Source organism: Sinohyriopsis cumingii, chromosome 6, assembly GCF_028554795.1.
Source record: "Sinohyriopsis cumingii isolate HCF-2022 chromosome 6, ASM2855479v2, whole genome shotgun sequence".
NCBI classification, from domain to species: Eukaryota; Metazoa; Mollusca; class Bivalvia; order Unionida; family Unionidae; genus Sinohyriopsis; species Sinohyriopsis cumingii.
This window is the reverse complement of record NC_142966.1, coordinates 138,313,534-138,340,129: the sequence shown is the minus strand read 5'-3', so window position 1 is coordinate 138,340,129 and position 26,596 is coordinate 138,313,534. Positions and strand designations below refer to the sequence as shown.

Here is a 26,596-nt window from a genome sequence, read left to right as displayed (position 1 = left end):
TATGATTGACCGTACGACGTTATCCACCTTCTAACTCACCCGGTGCAGACGTGTACCGAACCAAATTGTTTCCGAGTGAGTCAAACACTGGCGGTTGTGAAACTGATTTATGGTAAATGTGACAGTCTTCTGCCGAATCGCCTTAGCGGGGTTTATCCCAATCACGCGTGAGCTTCATTAGTCAGCGCTTTTGTGATTGATTGTAGTCGTGCTTCACACTCCAGAGATCGCTCTGCATTCCGAGATCGCTCAATTGTGTAAGCAGTCTGGGTCTGATATCGCTCGAGAGCGCAAGCACCCCATGTACGAGTCATCACAAATTCCTGAAAATATTGGTACACGAATAAATAGTTAAGCAAACGTACGGTAAATCGTTCCACACTAGCTTGATCGCGATGCATGCCATCATGTCCAGGACGAACGATTACCTCATGATTTCATGTGCTACCGACAACTCTTGCAGTGAGTTTCTAAGTAAGTTGCTTGACTTCGAAAGTAATTACATTGCCTGTCTTTATGGGCCAGTACATACAGTCTGTGGTCGATATGCATTGTCATGCACGTGTAATTCTGGTTCCAGTAACCAGTCATGGCGTCTTTCTCGAAAATAATTACATTGCATGTCTTTATGGGTCAAGATCAAAACGTTGGCACAAGTCTGCAGACTGACCAGAAGGATATCACTCATTTGTACCCAACTTATTACTTTTTGTTTGAACACCTGCAGCAGTACAAACAGTCTGTGGTCGACATGCACTTTCATGCAGGTGTAACTCTTGTTCCCGTATGCAGTCATGGCGTTTTTCCGACAGTCACTAGCTGTTACACATAATGTTTTATAATTCTCTTTCATAACAAGCTGTTGTTGGAGGGGGTAGGTGGTCGAACGATGGTTATTGGTGAGCCTGTGGAAACGCGTCGTTGTAATTAAACAGCACAATTAAAAAAATGTCGCATCAAATTAAGGTTTGCCTGTGTCAAAACATCTTGCTAAAATAAAGACCGCAATAAGAAACTATCGGGAGCCACAGTGAAGCCTTCTCCAGAAGGCTTAGCTTTAATTACCTCAGTATGTGTGACCAGAACACAGCATAATCAGCTTGATGTGGCCAAAGAATGTAATACTTTTTAGTGACATTACAGTTATGAAAATCAGAGGTAACACAGCTGCAAAAGACCAGTGAAATATATCCAGTGCCATTACAACGTTGCGATGGCCTAGGAATGGAGCTCTGACAACTTGGAGCGTCTCGTAGAGATTTTAAAAGAAAGGGTCTTTGATAATCCAGTCGGAGCCAGACGTTGGAGCTGGAACGGTCATCGTTTGTTGCTTGGCCGTTGACACGTCCATTAACTAATTTTGATTTACTTACGATGTGAAACATTTTCGAGGTGTCTTTATTCTGGATTAACCTGCGTCCATTATTTCCCGCACAGAGGAAGCATCATCATCCTGGATTTGCCGACAGGACTTAGAGCTCATTTGGGTCGCAACATAATAAAGTTTAAACATTTGTTTATATTTGGGGTTGTAGGGGATTGTACTGCCACTTCAAGGTGCTGATTATTTATATGGTAGCTTTGCTGCTCGACGAGACCAAATGCCTTTTCTGCAACACTGTCATTGCAAAATAGGCTAACCGGGAAAATATGTGAACATTTTGTAGTTTAAGCAATGTGTGCATTCCAGCATTCGCCAACACCACAACTAATTGTTGGTTTTTCTTTGAAAGTACGCTTAATAGTATACTAAATGACTATTACGGACAATATCAAACAAGGACTAGTAGCAAGGTTTGCTACTAATGCGGACTTAACTGAATTTGCAAGCTGGTTTATTTGTGCGTCGACCCGAGCGAGTATGTGGTTTTCTGAGATCAAACTGAATAACTTAAAACATCTAATGTGAGCATTGAAGATGTTGTATTGAAGCTTCGAGGTGCACTCTCGGCATACCTGGCCAAAAGGAATGAAATTAGAGAAACCAGAGACTCCGTATTGTTGATGGTTTCTATCGAAAAATAATGTGACAACTCTAAAATCTTAAATTATGTAACAGAAGACAAAGCAATACGTTTAGTTAAAATGAAAAGGATACTTTATTTCCTTGAAAATTAAGAGGAACGTACATTATTGTGAATTAAATCCCAAACAATTTTAATTGCCCTATCACAAGTCCAGAAGTATCGAATGTACCGCATGAATTCTTATTGACTTGAATGTTTTGGTATATCACAATGATACAGTATATAAAGTCTTTGAACGCGACCTCTATAATCCCAAAATAGTTTTTAAGTCCAAACAGTCAACGAGCACTTTGTGATTCCAACAAATAATTTCAATAAATATTCCGCATAAATTATAACGATAGACATCTATAAACCGTGATCAGAGATCCCAAAAGACTAAAATTAAAACAGGAGGGAGTAAGTGTCCCGTATATACATATTGCACTTGATCGAAGACACAATACAATGTCCCAGGTATGCACCTCGAAGCTTCAAAAAATTACAAACGACAGGTAGGCAATGATAGATTCCAAAAAACTGATATTAAACCAGGAAGGAATAAGTATCGTTTATATACATATTTCGCTTGAGTGAAGACACAATACAATTTCCCAGGGCAAAATACAGGTCTTCAAATCAGAATCAAGTAAACATCTTTAAAAAAAATTACAAACGTCAAGTAGGCAAAAATATTTTCATTTCCGATTGTTTCTATAGATTTTTCGAAGCACAATTTTCAGAGGTAAGACCATGGGCTTGGCTAAATGATGTTTCCTAATTCCGAAACTTCGATATAAATTGACAAATTTACACAAAATATCTTGTGTCAAAACAGTTTTTTTTTCTTTCTGTAAGCCGAAAATACGTCCGTAATTTCAGATATTGAGGCATTTTCAACAAATTCCAAGCTGGCTAGCGGGGTCTGATATTTAATAAGAAATAATCTAAAATTCATTAGTGATGCTGCTAGAAAGAAAGCGCAAAGTTTAGAAAAGACGATTATACTATTGATAGTATATTTACATTAAGTTTTTATACCTAAATCATCATATTTTGTTTCTATAATCAAGATACGCCAAGGAACCAATGTGTTTCCGAAAGATTTAATCATGCCTTGGTGTTAGAAACCTTAAGGAGAGAGAGAGAGAGAGAGAGAGAGAGAGAGAGAGAGAGAGAGAGAGAGAGAGAGAGAGAGAGAAGGGGAGGGCTGATTTACTGGCCATGCTTAAATGAATGACATTGACATACTGACATTTCAAATGAATGATGTTTCACTTTATAACACTTGTATATCAAGGATAATGTCAAAAACCTTTACCGGGAAAGAAAGAAATCAAGAATGGAATTAAAGTGACCGGATGGTGAACAAAATCAATAAATTAGTTTCAAAACTAATACAGTTTTAAAAAGCCATAAAATCTACATTTGAAGAAAGAAACTGATTCAAATTTGTCCAGAAACAGAAGTGGCAGTGCGAGTGGAAAACAGGTCACACATTTTTGTGGGAGTTGGTTCAATCATTATGAACACCAACGGCGTTACAAGAGAGGTAAATATGTTAGAATTATACATTTAAAAGCAATGGTTATCTTTCTTAGACGTTAATATCGCACGGTTCTGAAATCATGGAATCTACATGATTCATTTCAACTGCATTTGAAATCATCAAATCAACATCCTGATTTCATCAATCTAATGAAAACACACACACACACACATATATATATATATATATATATATATATATATATATATATATATATATATATATATATATATATATATATAAACTCTAACGATTTTTACTTTCTTTGTTAATGTTAACGAACAAATGCTTCCTTCCAATGTTATATCGACATAATGTTTTCTATTTCTCCATTTGTACTTTGTTATGAAGTCGCTTTATGAAAATGAATAAGTAATAAATACAATACCTATACTAAAGTGCTTCATGTGCCATGATTTATTTCTCAGAAGATAAACCAAGCGGGGAACAAAATAATGCAAGAAAAAGCAAAAAGACAGATTGACAGAAATCATATCACAAACTCACAACTTCTCTCTCTCTCTCTCTCTCTCTCTCTCTCTCTCTCTCTCTCACACACACACACACACACACACACACACACACACATTGTCGATGCTTGTTTACGCCTCGGTTTCTACTTATCTGTATAACATATGCAAGTTTTGCGCGTATTACTGAGATTTCTGTTCAAGGGTGATTAATGTATGTAGGTAAGCTAATGCATATAAACCAATAGTACGAGTTTCCTCTGATCCTTGTCACCCTATTTTTTATAGATGTACATTTATGTTGGGGTGTTGGATCAGAGTCCATTCCCTATCTAAAAGTTGGAATTCGCCGACACCATTTGGTTTCGGCATTGTGTAGCCTCTTACTAGTCGGCCCAACAAACTTGAATGACCTTTCATCGAGATACACCTGCATGAAATATATAGGAATACGATTTTTTCCCTCAAACATCGTGAGCATAGCATTCGTCATGTCTTTCATCCGCTGACAGCCGAGACGAAAGGACGTCGTTGCTGAAATTTGACCTGGATCTGGCCATTTGCATTCCGAGTCACATACAACTATCGCAACCTACATGGTATCACGGTACCAATTGTTTTTCCATAGACCTTAATGCTAATGTTTGGGGAAATAAATATATTTTCTATCCTACTTTAGCATGCATGTCACACACTTTTCTAGAGAGCAGTGTTAGATTGTCAATTTGACAATGACAGAACCAGGTACTCCATTGCATTTAAGAGAGATAACTCCACTGGAACTAGACAGGGGTGAGAGTTATCTAGTCACAACAGGCACATTTTCAGCCATGTGTACCATATTTTAAAAAAATCATAAAAAATACAAAATATAATCTAAATAGAAATTAACATACACTCACATGTTGCCAAGAGGCTACACTTTTTTTTAAGCCTAACAGAAAGTATAACTCTTACATAATGCACCAATCACAGCTAGTGTTGTTCTTTATTTCTGAATGCAATCTTCCCTACACCTTAGGCTCCGCCCACCTGGTCTTGCGCAATTGGTACCGTTATACCTAAAGCAAACCTTAATTTTTCCTATAATCTGCAAAATGGTTCGGGACTGTATAAGTAACAAATGTACTTAGTCTCACTTGTGAAAAACAGTTTTATGAGTTGCTAAGCTATGTCTTATATGAATGTGTATAGAAATGTCATTGAGCTGTTTTCAACTCTTGTTTTCATACTTTAGCTTCACTAGCAAAATCATATTTTGAAATAAAATGAATTCTTTTAACTATGAGTTGTGTCTTATTCATATCAAGACTTATCTAACTTCACTTTGGCAATATGGGATAAATCACATTATGTCATATTATGTAATAGCAAGGTCAAAGGTCAATGCACTAGTTAGCATGTACCTGTTCTACTCTTAAAAGGACATTTTGATCTAAAATAAAGGACTTTATATTTGTTTCATAAACACAGAACTTAACATCAGGGACAGGTTGATATGACCCAATCTTAAAAAATTGTCTAGGCTATCAACAACTTTCACTGCCTCTTAATAAATGGGGTCACTAACCCCAGTCCTTTCACACAGTTCAGCCTCCCCCATCCCTTCTGTAACATAAACAACAAACTTTCCTCCCCTAAATAGTAACTAATATTCATACAATAAGCCACACTGTAATCATACCTTATACAGTACAACTTTTAACCACTTTGGATTGGAATTTTTAATAATTTGGGGAATCAAGACCAGAAAAATGCCAAGAAAAAGTACTAAGCCTGGCAAATCCAAGGGAGTTAAAAACAGGAGGACAGTGTGTTTCCAAAAGGGACATGTACCTCACAATAAAGGGTTCACATACGACAACAATAATGATCAGAAAACAGAGAATAGAAAGTTTATAAGACTCACATCAGATCAGTATGTGGAGGCTGTGCCAAATCATAGCAATGAGAATCCATTGGCACCGGTACTGCTACGCCCGCTACCTGCATCAAGACTTCAGGTGGAACAGTGTGCATATCCATCTGTAATAAAAGGGTAAATAATGTAAAGCATACAGACACATGCAATTTGTATGGGTCATACACATTAAGTTCATATTAATTGGCTTCAATTAAACTGGAGTAAGAATAATTTAAAAAAAAAAACAAAACAAACAAATAAACAGTAAGCTTTGCTCTGACAAATTATGGAAGCAGTTTTACTATAATTTGCATAGTTATTTAGTGATACTGTAATACTGTATCATTAATCTTCTCATTATTGGCAGAAAAAGTACTGAAAATGTAACTTTTTATTTCTTGAAAAGATTTGTGCTATGAAGGGAGATAACTTAATGAGATGCCTACACATGTGTAGTAATTTTCTTTTCATGTCTTAATTATCCATGTCATACAAGTCATTTCACATAAAAGTGATTTAAATTACATGCACTAAATCAAAGAAAATTACAATGCCAGAATGTGAGTGTTTACATAATCAAAGATCTATATATATATATCTTTATATAAGTACAGCAGAGAGTCTCAGGGTAGTTATTATTGTTCTTGTTTTTTGTCAGAGATGAGGAGTCATCCACTAATCGCATTATAAATGTTCATCAGAATGAAATAATGTGGAACAGCGTCTTCAGAGAACATGCACAAATATCCCCAAAGTGTTTGGGGTTTTTGAAATGGGACCAACAGTCTGAGGAACAATGGGGCCTTGGTTGGAGAGAACGGGCAATATGCAACACATGCAGTTATAAATCAGCAATGTTTAATCTGTATGAAGAAATGTATAATAAAAATCCTGGACGCAAAGCAGCCAATATAAATAGAGGGCTACAAGTGGGGCTGACACAAGTGTCCATGGGAAATGCTGGCCTAAGGAAATTACTCTTGTCTGCCAGTATTCCTGCCCCTTCCACAAAGGGGATGCAAAAGGTTTCAAACAAAATTTGTAAAGAGATTATACAAGAAAATATTTTGGATATGAGAAGTCGGAGACAAAAGCTAAGAGAAATTAATATCGCAAGGGGAAATCCACCTGATATCATTGATGTACAAGGAGATGGTTTATACAATAATCCTTTGTATTCTGGTGTTGGAAAAACTCCATTTCAGCCAGCAACACAAGTTTGCTACTTACAGGCTGAAAATGTAACATCAAAGAATGACATTATTGCCCTAACAACTAAAAATAAATTGTGTTCTCATCACATACAACACCAATCAGATGAACTTAATATGACAAATAAGACCTGTGATTGCACTGCAAATATAAGTATGGAAACTAATATTGGTGATGAGGAAACTTGGGCCTCGGAATGTCTTCTCAACCTAAAAGAAGATAATTTTGAAGTGCGGAACATAACAACTGATCCAGATACAAGCAGCTATAGGGCTGCAGTCAACCTATACAATGAGGGGATCACTCAGACTATCCCTAAACAGTTTATTGACACAAGACATTTCTCTGAAAACCATAGGAAATATATAAAAAGGTGCCCAAATTTGGTTCACATGATGCCAGGGCTTACCAAAGCTGCTAGACAAAAAATGTGTCAAAGGTTTGCCATTGACTTGAGTCAGCGGTGTCAGGTGGAGTTTGAAAATGCTTTTAATAAACTTAACGGGGATACTGACAGAGTCAAGGATTGCCTTTCATACAGTGTAGATGCTATTGTACAGTGTTACCAAGGAGATCATAGTCTGTGTACTGATAATTCATATGCATGCAATGGTAACTGGTTGGAGAAAAGTCCATACTTGCCATCTAATTTTAAAATGCATGTAACAAAACTGTCTGAGGGCATATTGCGGGGTTGTATTAATTATCGTTTGGGACCATTAAATTTGGAAAAAACAAAATTAAACACAAATACTCAAAAGGTTGAGGCAGCAAATAGGGTTTTAAGGCGTTCATTACCAAGATGTATAACATGGACAAGAAATTTTCCTGGTAGAGCACACAGTGCAGTGCACTCTTTAAATAATGGGCCTGGGGAATCCATACTAAAACTATGCAATGCAATTGGCTGTAGCATTTCATCTGGAACTAGGGTTGCTCAAAGACTAGCTCAGGAGCAGAGAATTTTTACACGATATAAAGCATACAAAAAGTCAATGGCATTTAAAAGAAGAAGGTGTGAGAAAAGAACTTATCTTTATAAATTGTATGAAGAATTTCAAGAGAAAAAAAATTACAAGAAAGGGCTATTAATGCCAAATGTCAAAAAGAAAAAGGGAAAAGAAGACCATGTAAATAATAAATTACCAAAAATCACTTAAGCCTGCATTACCTATATGACACAAAGTGGTCTATGGCAACCGGTACAGCTTCCTTGAGTCCTACAGTGTTCTCTATCCTGGTTTATGGCATGTTGTTCTAGAACTAGATGTTTACTATTTATACATGATTTATTATGACATATATGTGAAATATCTAAAAGGTGACCATAATCATCCATACGTGGTATATTGTGTTTAAATAAATTATTTTGTCGCATGTATGACAGTCTATGAGCAGACACAACTGATATTGAGCCATCTGGCCATACAACTTTCTGTCTGCCATAGCCGTCTTTATCAAATGCCCCTCTCCAAAACCAGCATGTGTTTTTTTCTGAAGATTTTATACATTTTCTATGTAAAAGTCTGTCAATATTAGACCAAAACTTCTCAATATCCATTGTTTTACCAAATGACACTATGACAGTTTATAAATGGCGGCTATGTATACTCGTTACTATGGATACACTGTGAAGCTGATCTTACCTTTAGGTATCACGGTACCAATTGTTTTTCCATAGACCTTAATGCTAATGTTTGGGGAAATAAATATATTTTCTATCCTACTTTAGCATGCATGTCACACACTTTTCTAGAGAGCAGTGTTAGATTGTCAATTTGACAATGACAGAACCAGGTACTCCATTGCATTTAAGAGAGATAACTCCACTGGAACTAGACAGGGGTGAGAGTTATCTAGTCACAACAGGCACATTTTCAGCCATGTGTACCATATTTTAAAAAAATCATAAAAAATACAAAATATAATCTAAATAGAAATTAACATACACTCACATGTTGCCAAGAGGCTACACTTTTTTTTAAGCCTAACAGAAAGTATAACTCTTACATAATGCACCAATCACAGCTAGTGTTGTTCTTTATTTCTGAATGCAATCTTCCCTACACCTTAGGCTCCGCCCACCTGGTCTTGCGCAATTGGTACCGTTATACCACATGTCAGTAACATCAGAGGTCATATAGTCACGTGATATATACAAATAAAACAAATTTCCAAAGTTGTTGTACACAGAATCTGGACATTTTATATAGAAGTCACTTAATGTTTGTAAATAAATATAATGTACACTTAATTCTCAACATATTTGTCCTGAAAACAACGACCAGAAACCTGTCAGTATCGCAGCAGAGTGGAGAAAACCATTTTCAAGAAGTACCGAGCACGTGTCAGTGATGTTTTCATTGGTGTCACGTGACTACCACATTGACATGTGCTCTCTGCGTAGTAAATCTGGTCTTCTTCAAATTGCTGCAACATTTACAGATTTTAGGTAGTTGTTTTCACGAGAAATATTTTGAGAAGTTTATGTTTTTTTTTCTTCCATTAACTATAAAAATTATTTATATGTTCGATCCGTCTTCCTACAGCAACACTAGAAATGGTGTATTGTTGATATCACGTGACTGTATGACCTCTGATGTCACTGACATGTAGGTTGTGATAGTTGTGTAGTCACATGACTAAGAATGCAAATGGCCAGATCCAGGTCAGATTTCAGCAACGATGTAATTTTTTCTCGTCTGGATATAGTATTGTATTCATTGTGCCTCTTCGTACGTAATAAATATAGAACAAAGAAATTGCTTTCATTTTTCAGACATCAATGCAGAAATAGCACAGAATAAGATAATGCTTCAGTACATCTCTCTAATTCGGTCAAATTATCAATTAGTACTCATTAGTCTTTGTATTACAACATGCGACAATTACTTTTATATTTTTTTTATTGATGGTGTCATTTTGTTTTCTCTTCTTTTTCAATTTGTTTTTGTTTCTTTTAAATTTGCTTTCCGTCTACTTTTCCAGCTTCAGTTCAGTTAAAAGTTTATTATCTATTTTCTTGTCTATTCCGTTTGCTGTACTAATTTTATATTTATGTTTGCCTCTTCTTTGTCGAAAATGCTATTCCTAATTTAAAGAGAGTGAAAATTGAAAAAGGAATTGACTTTTGTTAGAGTTTCGAAAGTCCTTTTTAATCATAAGAAGAAACAAAAAAGCTGAGATAAATACTAAAGTGTCCAATGATGAATTTGTAACTCCAAAACAATCTATAACTACGGCCGTAATTGATGAAACACTTTTCATGCTGGCCTTGTAAACACTATTTCATTCCGCTCCTTACTAAGTGACATCGATTTCTCTTTTCCAATCGAAATTATCTTTTTTAGGCTAATTGATTTTTTTTGCTATTAAATTATTTCCGATTTTGTTATTTAAAAATTATTGTTCTGGGGAATAGATGGTTCGGTTATAGAAAACACCGATCTTAAGTTCGAAAACCCAGGCAATTAGGCCGTAAACCAAGATCGGTTGTTCGTCCCAGATCCTACTGCATGAATGTGTGTAAAAGTAATGCATGTAGAAAAAGAATTTCTAATTCTGATTCCTCTGATACGATACAAACATAAAACAAGTGAAAAAAATAAATATACGAATGTCCTTTAAGATATGAAGTCTGTTTATTTGCATTAAAATAACGCAAAGTGATGAAAGGCTCGTGTAAGTCAGCTTATGATGCGAATTTGATAACTTAATTGGAAATAATTTAAATTTAAAAGCCTATTTCATCATTTGTAGATTTGAACTAGGTATCTTTACACCATTAAGAGTTTGTTTTTTTAACTCTTGTTCTCAATAGGATGAAGATCCAACCTAAAACAATCGTGAAACCAATAAGTCTTGGAAATATTGATTATAAAATAGCAAGTAAAGCAATAGCTAAGAAACTTATGTTTCGCATATTTAATTTGTATTGTTGGTTTGCTTTTCTCCAGGATTATAAGGCATGTATATCTATATTGTGTGATTGTCCTTGGTCAGTTATCGAATTAAGGGCCTACCTGATTAGTGACATTTAGTTTGTAAACAACGTACTACATAGCTAATATTTATCTATGATTGTAGATTAAATATTCAAATCATTATCAATGCGAGGTAAACATGTTTAGTTTAGTATAAATTTAGGATACTGTTGTTTCCCTTCGTAAATCCTGATGTACCTGCTTTATCACATGTTCTTTGCTAAAACTTTATTAAGAGACCTAAGCTTGTTTACAACCTGCAATATTTTGGAAATGAAGTTCCCTGGGAAATGACCCTCATCCTATGTCCTAAATTGGGTATTAGGTATTTATATTAACGTTGATTATATTAAAATTCTTCATTCCTTTGTCAACATCTGAAGCGGAATCAGTCTTATTGTTGTGTTCAGTTTAGGAGGATTTATTTACTTAAATTATTCATTGGAATTACAGAGTGATCATTAATACTTCTTGGACTATATCTTTATTTTTGGAGATATTGTAAATTTATTCACTGAAATTTTTGGATAATCTCATTATAATGCATCAAGACTGTTGGCACATTAACACATTCGAGGCCATTGGTACATAAACACGTTCAATTTATTCGGAGGACCACTAGATTTCATTTGGATCTCTATACATTTGGACTTGGGATAGCATTTTATGGCTATTTGGGATTAAATTGACAATACAGTAAATTAGTAATAAATTTTCACTTTGTATTCAAGGGAAATACATTGTTTGTTGAATTTTACAAAACTTGTTGGTTTTCAATCTTTTCTGTTAGTTTGTTTAAGACCATAGGGTCCTAACATTTTGACATGTATCAAACTGGATATATGAATGGATAAATAACGCAGAAAATATACAATTTTTATGTTTTTAGGGGGAAAACATAACATTATTGTTGGATAAAATAGAAAATTCAGAAATATCGATAATGTCATGTATTACTATTTTCTGAAGAGTTAGAAGAAAATAAACCCCACTTAATAAGGCTAATAGGAATGATCTTTTAGAAGAATGGGAATTCCCCAACCTCGGACATAATACACTGGCATAAGTTGTTTTATGAATTGTGAAACAAATACTTACCTGTCGGGCTTCTTTCGAATTGAGAGTGGAGTTTGTAAGGGATTTCCTTCTCTCTGCACTTTATGTTATTATAGCCATATTCATTTGCTCATATGCACTTTAGATGGATGAAAGTCTTTGCGGATAGGCATTCTATACAAAGGAATTGAAAATATGCCTTTTGGCGATTATGCCGCAGTTATAACGGCTGATATCCAAACAACTTTTAAACGGTTATAATAATTTTTGAAGAATTTGAAATGCATATCAAAATTACGAATAAATGAAATTCCTATGTTTTATGAACTGGTCCTCTATGAATAATGTACATGAAGCTTTTATGCCAGATTAATATGGATCTTCCAGTCAGCGAAAATATTGTTGTCATTTATTATTAATTGGTCCAGAAATATGTGATTTAAATTTTGCCCCAAAATTGAACGGTCTGTATGAATACCCCACTAGATGGGAGAAAAAGAGAATTATCAATATTATGTAAGTTTACAGTATTACAGTAGTTTCCCTTACCTAAACCGTCCTTATCTTTAACAAGTTTTACAAATAAATGCTAAAACAATAATTGTTGAAAATATATGTTTAAATACCCATGAAATTCTAACTATGACCATTCTACAGAAGTTTATTAAGGTAAGTTCAATATTTAAATAGAGATAAACTTATATTAGCTATTAAAGCTAGTTGGATAATTAAAGAAGGATGGATGAAGACAGGAAAATTTGCCTTTATTACCATCATTAGAAAGGCTGGTATCCTTTCAATGCAAGTGTGATAAAAATAGATTGGATGCATTGGCGTCACTAGGGTTGGTGTCACCCAGTGCGGTAACTCATGGTGTCACCGATATGTACCTTCTTCCGTAACAGACTATACATAACAGACATAATAATGTTTTTTGTACTAATGTTACTCGGAAATCGTAATTCCCGTATGCCATTGAATGTAGTGGCAGTAGAATTGACATAAACAACCTGCAAAATTAAAATTGCACCTTTAAATTACAAAAACATAGGCATTTTGGTGTCACTCCCTCTGATGGTGTCACCCGGTGCGGTCCGCGCACCCCCCACCCCCCGCATCCCCTAGTGACGCCACTGATTGGACGGACCAGAGTTATATAAGACTATATTAAAGTCCTGGTCCAAAATCAGTTATTATTTCAATTCCGCTGTTGTACAGAAACGCTTTTATCAAACATTTCAAGCATACGACATAACAATACAATATAGAATTTTTTTTTTATATTTTTTTTTTAAGACAGGCCTAGGAAAAGTAAATACACACACGGACAAAATACAATACGTTCCAGGCATAAGGAAAGTAAATACACACGTGGACAAAATACAGTACGTTCCAGGCATAAGGAAAGTAAATTTACACACCGACAAAATACAATAATTTCCAGGCATAAGGAAAGTAAATACAAACACGGACAAAATACAATACGTTCCAGGCATAAGGAAAGTAATTACACACACACGGACAAAATGCAATAATTTCCAGGCATAAGGAAAGTAAATATATACACGGACAAAATACAATACGTTCCAGGCATAAGGAAAGTAAATAAACACACGGAAAAAAACACAATGCGTCCCAGGCATAAGGAAAGTAAATATATACACGGACAAAATACAATACGATCATAAGGAAAGTAAATATACACACGGACAAAGTACAGTAAGTTCCAGGCATCAGGACAGTAAACATATACACGGACAAAATACAATAATTTCCAGGCATCAGGACAGTAAATACATACACGGACAAAATACAGTAAGTTCCAGGCATATATATATATATATATATATATATATATATATATATATATATATATATATATATATATATATATATATATATATACACGGACAAAATACAATAAGTTCCAGGCATCAGGACTGTAAATATATACACGGACAAAATACAATAAGTTCCAGGCATAAGGACATTAAATATATACACGGACAAAATACAATACGTTCCAGGCATAAGGAAAAAAAAATACACACACGGACAAAATACAATACGTTCCAGGCATAAGGAAAGTAAATATATATACGAAAAAAAAATACAATAAGTTCCAAGCATAAGGACAGTAAATATACACACGGACAAAATGCAATAGGTTCCAGGAATAAGGAAAGTAAATATACACACGGACAAACTACAATACGTTCCAGGAATAAGGAAAGTAAATATACACACGGACAAAATACAATACGTTCCAGGAATAAGGAAAATAAATATACACACGGACAAAATGCAATATGTTCCAGGCATAAGGAAAGTAAATATACACACGGACAAAATATAATAAGTTCCAGGCACAATGCGGGAAATATACACACGCGCAAAATAGAAGACGTTCCAGGCAAATAATACATATGGACAAAGTACAACAAGGTGCGTGACTCTTGAGAACACATATTAATGGAATACCACGCGCGGATGTCATGAAATAATGTCATTTAAACGAATATCACCCTATAATGAATGATTTATTAAAATTAAAATAATGTAACAAATCAAAACAGTTAATATTGTTTATTAGATATTATGACAAAGAATAACCGACAACACAAAAAATAATATCATAAACAAATGAGTTAAAGGTAAATTTAAATCAAAGCAAATATGAAATGGCAAAATGTCTTTCAAGATAAAAACGTCTAGAATGGAAAGATAGAAATAGTTTACCATTTCAACGCACCTTCGACATGCGTTTAAACCAACATTACAACGTGTTATGAGTAAAAACCAACATTACAACCTGTTATGCGCATAAAAGAACATTACAACGTGTTATGCACATAAAACAACATTATAACGTGTTATGCACATGAAACAACATTGCAACGTGTTACGCACATAAAACAACATTACAACGTGTTATGCGCAAAAACCAACATTGCAACGTGTTATGCGCAAAAAACAACATTACAACGTGTTATGCGCAAAAAAACAACATTACAACGTGTTATGCGAAAAAAACAACATTGTAACGTGTTATGCGCAAAAAAACAACATTACAACGTGTCATGCGCAAAAAACAACATTACAACGTGTTATGCGCAAAAAAAACAACATTACAACGTGTTGCCTAATATAAAACGTATTGCGTCATATCTCTGTGACTTTTATCAAGATGTACGGAGAAAGAAATAACTATATCCCTTGTTGTGGACTTCTTGGGCAATGTTAGATGATATTTTTAGCAAGGAAACGTGTACTGCTTCAATTAAGTTAGTTTCACATTTGTTTGGGACTTCAAAGCATTAATACTAATATTGTAAATTATATAATATGTACAAATTATCATATATATTTATGAAAGTAATAGACAAAGTTGCCAAAAATTTGATTTTCTTAGCTGCCTAAAATTAAAACAGGAGGCTGAAAAGCATTATTCAGTCTGTAAAGACAACGCTACATTATTATAATTTATTTTATTCATAACAATTTTGATGTAGATTTATGATTTGGTTTTAATTTTCAGAAAGAGTAAATTTATTTAGAAGCCTCATTTCTGTTTTCTTTTTTTTTTTTGATCTGACAAAAGAAAAGTATTGTTCTTTCTTCCGGCTCAGGCGTGTTGATTTAGTGTTGCAAAAGGTGCAATGTCCTACAACAGTCTCTTTTTAAACGGGTACGCATTTCGGTCATTTACTGTAAATGAGCACCCGACGGATAAATGATAAATATTTAATCACAACGGTTGGATTGCTAATGGAGGAATAAGTATCTAGTTCGACTTCTGAATCATCTGCTCGTCGGAAGAGAGGAAGTCAGTGTCTTAGACGGGATGTGTGCCCTGTAGAATCTGTTATAAACTACTAGATGTGGCTGCTGTCTTCTAACAATGTCAAACGTTAGAAACATCTTCTCGTTGTCGATAGCTGAAAGAGGAGATAATAAATTATTATAAAAACGCTAATTCATTGTTTGCGATACGCTATATTTAAATGTAAATATAAAATCAGAATAGGAAAGTACGAGATCATCTTCAGCAGAATGTGTCCAATTTGCAATTTAATAATAAAGCTTAGTTTTACTTTGATGAGATATTTCAGTCATACCAGGATAATAAATCATTTCGATTGTAGACTTTGTCTATGTTGCCGTGCTACTTTTTTCAAATGAGCTTTCATAATATTTTCACTAAAGAGAACCCATAGACAAGTCATTGGGACAGAGTAAACAGCCAGGTTGTACGCCGATGTCGTTTTTCTTTTGATGGTGGCATACGCGTATGAAATCTTTGTAGGATGCTCATTGTTAGCACTGGTGAGAAAATAATATTTGAGAAATTTTGATTTTGTGATGATCGTTCAGCAAATTAATAATCCAACTCTGCAATTAAGTTTCATGAATCCACTGTTTTCTCAGGCATTCGTCAATTGCGTTCACCATCATGATAAGTGAGTTAAATTTTTGTGGCCTGTTGGTGCATAAAGGCAACCTTGTAATCATAGAATGGTTTAAGATGAGTTTTGTTACATTAGGCACACACTGACGCATGCCCCTAGCCTCATGATGTCAAAAACGGAAGAAAGACATCATCAGTCAAGCTAGTCAAATTGTCTTTTAATAAGGCATAACTGAAGTCTTTGTTCTTGCATAAATGTTAAAGACTTACTCTCCTGTGTGGGGAGAGGGTTGTTGACTTCTGTTTTTGTCCGTCGAAGCTCTCCAAATATTTTGAAATTCTGAATTTCAAATCCCACCGAGGGTGTAGTATCTATTTTGGGAAGTTTAGGAATTGTTTTCAGTCTGACCTCTGCAAGGTCTGGATGCCTGCGTCGCATTTCGATATCAGTCAGCGAGCGCTTCCACTGGAAGAAATGAACATCGACAAGTTAGCTTATACATCACGCAATCGTATTCTTCATTCTTTTTAGATAAGATACAATTCAATGTCGTTTGTAAATTGAAACTAATTTCTTTTGAATTTGTGGATTACCTGAAAGTAATAATATTTCACAATATCACATTTTTTTAAAAAAAACATCTCAATGAAATAAGTTTCTAATGGTTTTATTTTGACATTTTAGAGTCACCGTATGATGGCTGCGGTAATCAAGCCAGACTCGCAACCAGAAAGGATCACATTCGAACCCTGCATGGGATTCACTTAGTTTGGCTGCTGTGGTGTGTCCCCTAACAAGCAGTTGACACTCCGTGACTGGACACAATATAACGTTCGTGTGTTGATGTACCGTAAAATACCAAACATGTCAAAGAACTCTTTCTGAATCAAACCATCCCATGCCTACATGCTTTTTAATCGGACACAAAAAGAGGCTAGAAACATTGAATTAAGGTTTTATGTTTTTTTTGTGTATAAACCTGTGGTTGTCTTGAATAATTTTAAGTCGCGCAGCACATGCCTGGGAGTAATCAATGGGGTAGGTAATGGGGCATATGTCTGGAGTAGTTATTGGGGAATATAACGCAGTATATGTCTGGGAGAAATCACTGTAGTTGATAACGCAGCATATGTCAGGGGGTAATCATTGGGGTAGATAACGGGACATACGTCCGTAGGTAATCATTGGGGTAGATAACGGGGCATACGTCCGTGGGTAATTATTGGGGTAGATAACGCAGCATATGTCTGGGATTAATCATTGAGGTAAAGAACGCAGAATATTTCTGGAGTTAACATTCAAGAATATAATGCAGTATATGTCAGGGAGTGATCATTGGAGTAAAGAACGCATCATATGTTCGGGAGTAATCATTTGGGAAAAATAACGCAGCATATGTCTGGAGCAATCATTCCGGAATATAAAGCTTTATTTATTCAGGAATAAATTATGGAGGAAGCTAGGGTTGATTTTTCTTTGAATCTGATAAAATGGCATTATATATTAGATGACGTGATCAGAGAAATGTTTTTGGCTTTCTGAAGCTACCGAAACTGTAATTTGTCTATGAGAAACATAGCACAGATTATAAAAATGTATTTAGAATCCCCACATAAACCACCTATATTTCTAGTTAGAATCCCCACACGTCACACAAAAAATTTTGTTTAGAATCTTCACAAAGGTCACACATTTTCCTATTTAGAATCTCCGCAATTCTTTCGATACTATGTGTTCTATATGATATCATACAACTAGCCACATAAGAAAGAATGCAATTTTCATGGCTTAAATTGCTTTTCTAGTGATATAAGGCAGTTAGAGATTAATAATGAGAATCTATAGAGTGCCATACATTGATGTGACTGAAAAACTATTGATTTAAGTCAGTGGTTCCAAATTTTTTCGGGCCACCGCCCCCTTGATTATCCTCAGCGCCCTCTACCTTACCCTGTACAAAGCATTATTCAGCATTAGCGCCTTCGTCGGTAATCCCACCGCCCACTTTGGGAACCACTGATTTAATTGAAGAAGATTATCAACGCAGTGTATCACGGAACTCGTATATGCCAGATGCCAGGCTTACAGAGTTTTAAATGTTGGATTACGAGTAAGTGACGGTCCTGCACACTGACTCATTTGTAATGGTCAAGTTTAAACTATTATGATTCTTTAACAAAATGGCACAAATATCAATAGTATCTGCAAGCACGGAGATTTAAAAGTTCAAGGTAATACTAAACTGTACTTAGACGTTATACCAGGGCATGTGTTCATGAATTGCCCAAACATGGAGTTTAATCTAAATGACACGAAATACATTTGGATTTCCCGGTTGCGTATATTTCACTTCTTTTACTTTAATTCAGTGCAACTCCATTTATTTGAATATGTGTGCAAACGACGAAGCTATAGAGTTACACTGACATAATTCAAAGAAAATTCTTGGTAACTTTATCGACGTTTCTCCTATCTCAGACAAGTTTCTCGCGTTATCATTGATCAAAGTAGGTGACGAATATACCCTTTTACTTTGTCGGTAGGAAAACTACCAAGTGTGTACAGCGTGACGCCACAATAAATTTCATTTTGTAATGAAGTCTCACATCATATCAAGGAACGATGGTAGATCGAATGGTATAGAGCCAGTCACCGAATCCAAACGTCGCGTGTGCGATAGCCACATATGCCATCATTGAATCAGTTGTCTGGATCTGTCTATGGGAAAGTCACTTGCTCTCATTTCCTCGGCATGAAATAGTGAATACTATGTTAAAAGCGTGTCTTTTTAGTGTCTTTGTAGGGGTAATGACATTTTAGCACATGATACACGATACATGGCGGCCAGTATATATTGGTGGAGGAAGAGTCCAAATGGCCCCAGTAGCAACCACAGACTCGCGGGAAGCTATTGGAAAACTTTCTCACATACCTACAATGGTCGAGCCAAGACTCGAACTCAAGCGGACAGAGGTGAGAGGTGAGTAATCTGCACAATTGAACGCCTTAGACCACTCGGCCACCTTAGACCCAACAAAATGTTTGAAATTTAATTTTGATCCCACCTTGCGTGGTTGTGTAAACTGTGAGTAATCGACTGTCAATTTTACCTTATTGTGAGGAATGTTCATTGAAAGTCAAAAGGTTTTTAAATTTTCTTTCTGGGTTAAAATATTACGTGTTAAAAACATATTGTGACTGTTGTTTGTCATCACCATCATCATCATGATCATTATTTTAAATCTTGTTTGCATGATCGATTTCAGTCCAGTGCATTTACATAACTATCATGAAAATCAAGTAAGCATATACTAGTCGGATTTTAAATTTATTTTTCAAAGTTTCGATAGTTTTGCACAAAATGCTTGTTCTAAGAATCGCAGAGTGAGAATTTTAAGTTGTAAGTGATCGTTTCGAATATTTAAATATTAAATAATGCTATAAGTTCGGGTTATCTCATAGCGATGTGTAAGTGGTAACATAAATCCAACATTATTGTCTGACTTTCACCATATGCCTATCATGGGATTTTTCGTCAATTATTACCACCAACAGAACATTATTACAAGAATATGGGCAATTTAACGCCATCGGCTATAAACAATATAATAATGGAACCTAACTGTACTTAAAAATTAAAGGAAATAAAAAAAATCGAGTGTAATACCAGACGAATCGATCGAGAATATTTGAAAGTGATTCCAAAGTTTAGATTCCTCAGAAATATCGAATGTGATAAAATTACCGCTAAATCAACAAATTCTACATGTTATCCATATACAATATATTTACCTCTTTACCTCTTTGTTCAAAGATTAGTCGTTATGCGAAAACCCTTTCACATAATCAGGTATGAATCATAAAGGCCTCTCTTTCTGGATATACTGATGGATACTAACAGCATGATATAGAAACTGTTTTTCTCACATCTGACAAGTAAACCCCGCTATAGGCTCTTTCCTTTGTCTCATATCAATGAATCAAACACGACTACGAAGTCACTATTATCAATTTTGAATCGCTGCTTTCATATTAACACAAGTAGTTGTTAAGAATGGAACTTAGAGTGGAAAATCAGTGAATGGGCTATGCAAGCTTCGCGATTTAGAAAAATTACCGTCTGAACACGCGCAAATATTGTTTCCGACTGCAAATACCATAGATCCTGATCTGCCGGCTCATTATGTGACGGAAGATCAGGGTCTGTGTTGTTTGTTCTTCTGATTACTCCCAACAAGCTGCATAGAGCCAAGTATGCGACGGTAGATCTAGGTCAGGGGTCTCAAACACGCCACCCGCGGGCCGCGTGCGGCACGCCTAGCCGTATCCTGTGGCACGCAAAATGATTTGCGTCACAAGGTGTCATGAGAGATAAGAAAGGTTTTGCGGCTCTTGGACCATCAAAAATACCCTCATGCAGCCCTCACGGTGGTCTGAGTTTGAGACCCTTGATTCGGGTCTATGCAGTTTACAGTTTGATTCTACTAATAAGCGACTATAAACATTCTGAAATGTTATTATCGTAAAATACTGTGTTCATTGATCAAACAAATTTCATAGGGTCACCGAATAATAACTATTAAAAGTATATAATCGAACTATGATATTCTGTGGTTACAAACTGCAATAATCATTTATTGTGAATAGACAAATGGCTGAATTCAATTAGGACCACTAATTAGGTGACTATTGATCAATTACACGTTTTGTGTATTGCTTTAGTCGCATTGTTAATGTAATGAAGCAAATGGTAGTGTTTTACAAGGTACATCCAAATAACAGCAACAAAGGCAATACAAAACCGATGCCCTTCTCCCGAATACTTAAATTATCTCCCTTTCCTCTTACATGTCCGTGTCCCGAAGCATTGAACAGGAAACCCTTTCATGAGTAACAAAACAACAACAATCTCCCATTGCTTTCTGGGAAAAGAAGAACTCTGTCACGCTATGCTCCAAGTGTTTTTCAAGAATTTCTTTTATATTCTGATCTGGGGGGGGGGGGGGGCGAGGGAAGGCAGAAGACATGAAACAAATTTTTAATAACTTTTCAGATATCAGGGATCAAGAATTTGCAAGGTTTTATTCTTAGACAGTACAGATCTTAACCGTTCAGTCGACAAAGCGTGTTCATATTCCAAAGGTGAAGTGTAGATACCAGCCATGACAACACCAGGTAGTCAGCCTCTGTGTGTTCCTGGGAAATGCGCTTTGCTCCCGGGCTTAAAACAATGACGGAGTTTTTTCAGCATCATGGGGAGTTTTCATCTCACGGACATAACAACAGATGGTGCAAAAGCGTACATTTTGGATTGTTACAATGTGTCACTGATTATTTCTTTAGATTCCTGAACATATTGCTAAATATGTCATGACAATGTTTAAGGGTTTTAATATCATATTGATTTTGTTCAAAATCGAATCTTCTTCCTTAAGTGCTGTTAAAGAAAGGATCTTTTTTGGTTACAAGTATATTTGGCCATCCTGGCCTTGAGGAAAGATACCTCCAAACAAAAATATCATACTTATTTTGTGGTAGATATTTGTTCGACATGTACAGGTCTATCCGTATTAGAGCTTTAATTATAGGGTAACTCCTCGTCATTTGCACTCACATTCCAGTTACACGCTTGTTGCATATTTCAAAAAGAGAAAGTAATCTTACTAAAACTTTCAAGAAGCTGCCAGTTCTTCAGATATACACATCATTTGATTGTTGTTGGACGCATAAGAAAAGCCATGTGATCATTTTTTTATCACGACAAGTTTTGTTCTGGCATTCACTGTCTCGGATGTAAGTAAAGTATTGTAGAACGGTAGGTGCAGAATGCCGATGAAAAGAAATGTCTATCATACTACTGAACTAATATTTATGCCCCAGAATGGTTGATATGTACGATGATCGAACCGATCGATATTTTTTCTTGTTTTTAACGACCATTCAATACCTTAATAGCTACATCATGCAGAGGAAAGGAGAGCTAAATGCTTTTCCCAATAAACACCAATGCAGCCAACGCGGGTTGGCATGGAAGGGTATCAAACCCGGGATCCTTAGATTACGAGTTCTCCCCCTATCAAACTGAGTCAGCACAGCTCCACGGTACGATTAAAGTGTGGAAATGGTGCATACCTGGTTGGACTGAGTAAAATTTACATAGCCACATATTATTACAACAAGCAATACACACTTCAATATGTACAGATAAAAGGGTAAGGATATATATTTCAATAATTTGTTTTACAAAGAAATCGAATTAAACTAGAAGTGGAGAATTTATGACTAGTAACCTGTACAGTTATTAATATTTGTTTGGTGTATATCATCTACCTCAAAGAGTGATTAAGTAATAATTCACGTTTTATGGTCCTCGATGTATCGTAAAAGCAGCACCTGGAAAAGATCGTGTAAATGTTTACCCACTTGGCTTCTGACAGTTCATATCCAGCTACTGGAAGGACAACCTTTGACCCCTAAAATTTACAACCGTTGTAATCACTTGCTCTCGAGTGAAACATGATGACGAGGTGAGTCAGAATAACGCAAGGTAAAAAAACCCCCAAAAAACCCCAAACATATTCTGTATATTTGCTTTTCTTTCCGGTTTAGTTCATTATTTCGAAGAATGTTTAATCCCAAAACACTTCCTCTGCGCGCTCGCGTGTGTGTGCGTGCGTGTGTGTTGGACGGGAGAAGGGTCTATAAATGAAGAATAAAAGATTTCCAGTAATAATACAATATTTAAATTATTAGGTAAGATAATGTTAATTTTTAGAATATATTCTTCCGAAGCAGTTTAGCTGGATGGACTATTAATCGTGGTGAGCACAGAAATTCTACTCCAATACCAGTATCGGCACACTTTTATATGAGACTGTCCCCACCCCTGTTCTACTCCAATACCAGTCTCGACACACTTTTATATGAGTTTGTCCCCACCCCTGTTCTAGTCCAATGTCGGTCTTGACACACTTTTATATAAGATTCATATGCTTTAATATGAGATTGTCCCCACCCCTGTTCTAAAACGCTGCTACGTCTTCAGCATTTTATGCGAAGAAACACGTATCCAGTAAAATGCAATATTTCCTGGCTGTTGTGACCAAGAAATATATGATTCTTATTAATATTTAAAGAAAATAAATTAAAAGCGTACCAGTTCTGTCATACGTGAACATGAAAAAGAAATTTAAACATTTTTTAATTGTGCTTATATATATATATATATATATATATATATATATATATATATATATATATATATATATATATATATATATATATATATATATATATATATATATATATATATATATATATATATATAATTTCATTCCCTTAAATATACCAAGAGTTTGTCGGGTTACACGTCCCCATACAGTTTCTACAAGCAGTTCACGCCAAAATACTTCTGTCTTATAACGCTAAAATCCACACACCCGGCAAGAATGTATTCCACGGCCAATGGCCACTATTATTGTATTCATTAAAGTCAAGGTTTGGTCCGAGTAGGATTCGCACCCGCGACGTTTGAGTTGTGAGAACAGCATTGTACAACTGAGCCAGAGCGTATCCCCAAGTGTGGTCACAACAAATCCGTAGCCGCGGAGGTGTTGACACGTAATATTATTATAGATCACTGTGTTAATGGCATTATTGTCCTAGATTTTCAATTATATCCTGCTTAGTGGTTATGTCTGGCGGAACCGATTGCATTCATTACTTTGACACGGTATGTCGCTTACTTAAAGGGTTTGATGACAAAGTCGGTCTGTAGAAGGCTTCACTCCATTGTCTTCAGGCCAGATTTTAACGGTATGTATACGAAATAATCAATGCGTCAGATGACTAATACCCACCAATTGTTATGTTCATACACTAGCTTCGACATTTTTTATACGTAAGGATTTTATATTTACTTTGTTTTAGAAGTAAGTTGATAGCACATAGCACCTTATAAGTAAAACATTAGAATGTTCAAACACTAAAACGAAGTTTTACAACGATTTTCTATTTCTGTAAGTGAATAATACAGTTGTCAGGAGCACTGACGCTTGTTATTCTGTTTATACCATTATATTCGTCCATTAACGTTTATTCGAAGTTTATAAAGAATTACAGAGTTTCTCAAGCACAACAAATGCGTGAAAGAGTCAAAATATATCATACTCAATGAAACTATTGCTACATTTAAAGAAATGTTTGAGTCACACACAGCAATTTAGAAATATTGCTAGATATTTATAGCATAAAATATATATGATTATGTAGCAATATTCAACAATATATTTTTACATTACAAATGATTTTTATCACGTTTCAATACTTTTCGTGATATTTTACCCCCACCTGCCGCCCCTACCCCCACCTCCTTACAGGCGCAGGGAGATAGAATTGACCCCACGTGCTTTCCCGCATTTTGTGAGATATGGTTAAGTGGTTTGCGTAATGGACCCATTACCGAATGGGTACCGAATCGAATCTTACAACTGGATCAGCCCGCACTGGGTAACAGGGTGTATCCAGGGGCAAGACTCTATAGTCCAATTGTATCGGCACTAAAGGACACACTAGTGTCGATGTGCCTGAAAACAACAAAACCTAATATTTTAAGAAATATTGTTTCTTTGACATGAAGCGTGCACTAGATAAATGATAGCTCGCTTTGTAATGTATGATGTTCCACACACGTTTACTTACCCTGTATCTATGCGGATATTCTGAAAAGCTCGGTGCATGTATAAGTCTTATCGACATCCGTTCAGTAATAATCGAATAAACTTCTGACCAGATATTGTTGTCCACACATAAAGATAGTTTGCCAACTGAAGTTATTGTCACTGACAAGCGGACTGGTTAAGTGCAATAAGAGTATCTTAAACTCGCAGCTTGTAAACCGGCCAACAATTGGCTACGCTAGTATATCGAGTCTTCATTCATAATTTATGATATAAAATTGCGCCAAACAGAGATAAAATAATCTTGGCGCGGAAAGTAACCTACATCTATTATAATAATGAATATCGAAAATCAATGAGACTTATATGGCACTGCTGGAGAGGCAACCTGTAAAAGCCTTGATCCCATTTTGATTCTCTATCTAATGGAATGTATCGCACAATGTCCAGGAACAAAAAGATCGGCTCAAGTCTATCACCAGCTATACAAAATATGGATGATGCTATCTGCATAAAATCAAAATGTCTTTAGCAATTTTTATAAACTTGACATGCAGTCTGATGCAAATGAAGGATACACTGAGTGTTTTGAGAACTCCCCTCTCCTGCCCCCTTCTTTCCATTAAAATTAGTACACTTAATAATGAAATCTGGAATAACTTCGATCGCAGTCTTAAATGTGGGTAAGGATTTCTTTTTTAGGATAAAAGTTTACTGTTATTTTTAAGTCTATAGCTTTGTACTTTTTATTAAAAAATTAAGAATAAAATAGTAGAATAGAGATCATAGTAGATAATAATAACAATAATGAGGACTTTGTAAAGTGCATAATCTTTAGAAGCTCTAATTGCTTTGCAACATTAGAAACACCTATAACATAAAAAACATATATAATGATATGATTACAAAAAACAAACACCATGAAATTAGAACACATAACAAACATGCTGAAATATTTAAGGTAGGAAACGTTACTAGGTCTTTAAGTTTGTTCTTGCAGTCGAAATAAGTGAGTTTTGAGAGCCCTCTTGAATGTGATTACTGTGTCTTTGTGTCTAAGTTTAGTGGGCAATTTATTCCACATTGCTGGGCCCTGGTATGCAAAAGAACGTTGTCCATATGACTTTGTTTTCATAGTAGGAATAATGAGTACATGATTGTCAGAAGAGGAGCGTAAGTATCTTACTGGTGTGTAAACATGGGTGAGGTCGGATAGGTATGTTGGACTAGAGTCCGACAGTGAAACGTAGCACAGAGAACAAATTTTGTGCTTGATTCTGGATCGAATGGATAGCCAATGTAGGGTACAGAGCAGCGGGGAGGTGTGCTC

General features: G+C 35.5%; 1 protein-coding gene across 1 annotated transcript; it reads right to left on the bottom strand.

Annotated features, from left to right (window-relative positions):
• Nucleotides 1–14,750: 14,750 nt before the first annotated feature.
• LOC149798087 (uncharacterized) lies at nt 14,751–25,443 on the bottom strand. The gene is made up of 3 exons (XM_089960533.1): nt 25,289–25,443; nt 16,858–17,053; nt 14,751–16,117 (listed from the first exon to the last, which is right to left on the bottom strand). The coding sequence occupies exons 1-3, from the start codon at nt 25,343–25,345 to the stop codon at nt 15,981–15,983; spliced, it is 390 nt and encodes a 129-aa protein (XP_089816659.1). The 5' UTR covers nt 25,346–25,443; the 3' UTR covers nt 14,751–15,980.
• Nucleotides 25,444–26,596: the final 1,153 nt, after the last annotated feature.